We start from the raw sequence: 2,500 nt of genomic DNA on the forward strand, positions 1-2,500 counted from the left end.
CGCAGATCGTGCGCGCCGTGTCGTACTGCCACCGGCTGCACGTGGTGCACCGGGACCTGAAGCCCGAGAACGTGGTGTTCTTCCCCCAGCAGGGGGCGGTCAAGCTCACGGACTTCGGGTTCAGCAACTTGTTCCAGCCGGGGCACCATGTTGGCCACCAGCTGCGGGTCGCTGGCTTATTCCGCTCCGGAGATCCTGCTGGGGGAAGAGTACGATGCGCCAGCTGTGGGTGAGAGGCGGGGATATTTATTTTATTTTATTTTTTTAATATTCAGGATCGTTGAAACTGAAATTAGAGAGTTGCAGAAAAAACACATTCAACTGTTGCGTCACACTATCTTCTTTTAGAAAATTCGGATAATCACGCAGTTGTTGTTTTTTTTTCAACTTTGAACGTCTCCGGGCTTCTTAAAACGTGGGAGTCTTGACACTTATCTTTGTCACACGAGATATTAAACTGAAATATCTTTCAAAAACATTTCACGGGCAAAAATAACCGCGAGAAAGAAAACGAGATAATTGAGATAAACGTCGCAGCTTCCGGCGACGTCGCATTAAATGCACTTGAAGCGTGGCCGTCAAAAAAACCAAAACCTTTCTGCTCTGTGGTCTTCTTCAAACAACAAAAAACAAAACTGCGATAAAAAGTCGAGGTCCGTTTATCCCGCGTCGGAAAGTTGCTCGAATTTTATCTGCATTTTCGTGACTTTTCATCCGTGTTGGATTTCAGAGAGTTCAGCGGTTTTAATATACGATGATGACGCCGTCTTCCACGCGGCCGTGCATTCGCTTGTTCATCACTTTCACTTTGCGTGTCCACATTTGTCCCTTTGACCCCCCTGTGTGTGTGTGTGTGTGTGTGTGTGTGTGTGTGTGTGTGTGTGTGTGTGTGTGTGTGTGTGTGTGTGTGTGTGTGTGTGTGTGTGTGTGTGTGTGTGTGTGGGATTAGGGCACGTGTATCTGGGTCACTCCAAGAAAGCCGACCTGTCATGAGCCAAGTGGGCACGTTCTGCAGTGGAACCGAAACACTGCGGTGTGTGTGTGTGTGTGTGTGTGTGTAGCAGAGAGCACCACCGCATCACTGTTTATATCCACAGCAGACGGGTCGGTCGGGTACCGCCGGGAACCGGTGTGACATTAGATGGATTGTAAAGGATTTGACGTTATAGAAACAGAAGGACGAGTGAGGATTTGGTTTTTCAGTGTCCGAGAGGTGGGGGGGGGGGGGGGGGGGGGGGGTACAACCTGGCTACAGACATGTCCACAACATGTCCGCTTCAGGGGGGGTCGGTGGTCTTATCTGCTAAGCCGGGACTAGTCTAGATTTTGGCAGAAGAGGGGGGGGGGGGGGGGGGTGTTTGGCGGCGCTTATTTTATAATACAAAATGCATCATCGGCTGCAATCAGCGGCCGATCTCGTAGAAGTGGGCGATTTCACTGCATTTTATCCGTGTCAGCGAGGACGGATCAAAAACAGCTGAGAGTTTAGGAAGCAAAAAAACAAAAACGAGTCTTGATTTTGTCCCTCTCGGCTCGCCGTACCCGTCTGTAATGTTCTCCGTGAGAAACGTTGCATCCAGAGTTGCATTACTTCCCTTTTTTTAAGTTCTTTATCACGTCCTGTTTCTAAAAGCGTCCACATGAAGGGGGTGTGGTGGTGGTGGTGGTGGTGGTGGTGGTGGTGGCGGGGGGAGGAGGGGGGGGGGCTCGTCCATTTAAATCCATTTTATTATTTTCCCCCTACGAGACGGTTTTTCTGCTTCACTTCAACTTCAAGTGCACTCTTCTGTTTCTCTATTTTACTCCGAGCTGCGGTTACGTCATCGCTGGGATGGAAATGTACACTTCCATCAACCCACACAAACATACATACTTATTTATGGACGTGCGTGTGTGTGTGTGTGTGTGTGTGTGTGTGTGTGCGTGTGTGTGTGTGTGTGTGTGTGTGTGTGTGTGTGCGTGTGTGCGTGTGTGCGTGCAGAGATGGGTTTATGAGTCACCTTACTAAGCTGAGATCACTGAGGGACATCGCTTCTTCTCTGCAGCTCAGGATTACACACACACACACACACACACACACACACACACACACACACACACACACACACACACACACACACTGCTCTCTGCGTCTCTTTGATATTTATGTCTCTTATGAGCCGGCTGTGGTTTAATTCACTGCGCGCGCGCGCGCGCGCGCGCGTCGTGTGTGTGTGTGTGTGTGTGTGTGGTGTGTGTGTGTGTGTGTGTGTGTGTGTGCGCGCGTGTGTGATGATCCTCATATGATGTGGGGAGGAGGAAGACATGAACATCCGCAGGGCCTCCTGCCATAGACAAAGATAAACACTGCGTACAGTTACATAACATCAGCCCGTTGCGATACGCTTGTGAGTGTGTGTGTGTGTGTGTGTGTGTGTACGTACACACACACAGTGTCCGGACTCAGATGAGAAAACAACAGGTCATCATAAATGTCTCTTCTTTTGTGATAAGAGCTCGA

At 49.8% G+C, this 2,500-nt stretch overlaps 1 protein-coding gene across 1 annotated transcript in view; it reads left to right on the forward strand.

Moving 5' to 3' along the window:
* Window positions 1–5: 5 nt before the first annotated feature.
* snrkb (SNF related kinase b) overlaps window positions 6–2,500 on the forward strand; it is a gene marked incomplete at its 5' end in the record, with an annotated part of 10,559 nt that continues 8,064 nt past the window's right edge. The window contains 2 exon segments of the mRNA XM_069172843.1: window positions 6–140; window positions 142–229. Of these exon segments, the coding sequence (XP_069028944.1) occupies window positions 6–140; window positions 142–229 (223 nt within the window).

This window comes from Embiotoca jacksoni, unplaced genomic scaffold (assembly GCF_022577435.1).
Source record: "Embiotoca jacksoni isolate LCO1_2020_lvr unplaced genomic scaffold, fEmbJac1.0.p SCAF_55, whole genome shotgun sequence".
NCBI lineage: Eukaryota > Metazoa > Chordata > Actinopteri > Embiotocidae > Embiotoca > Embiotoca jacksoni.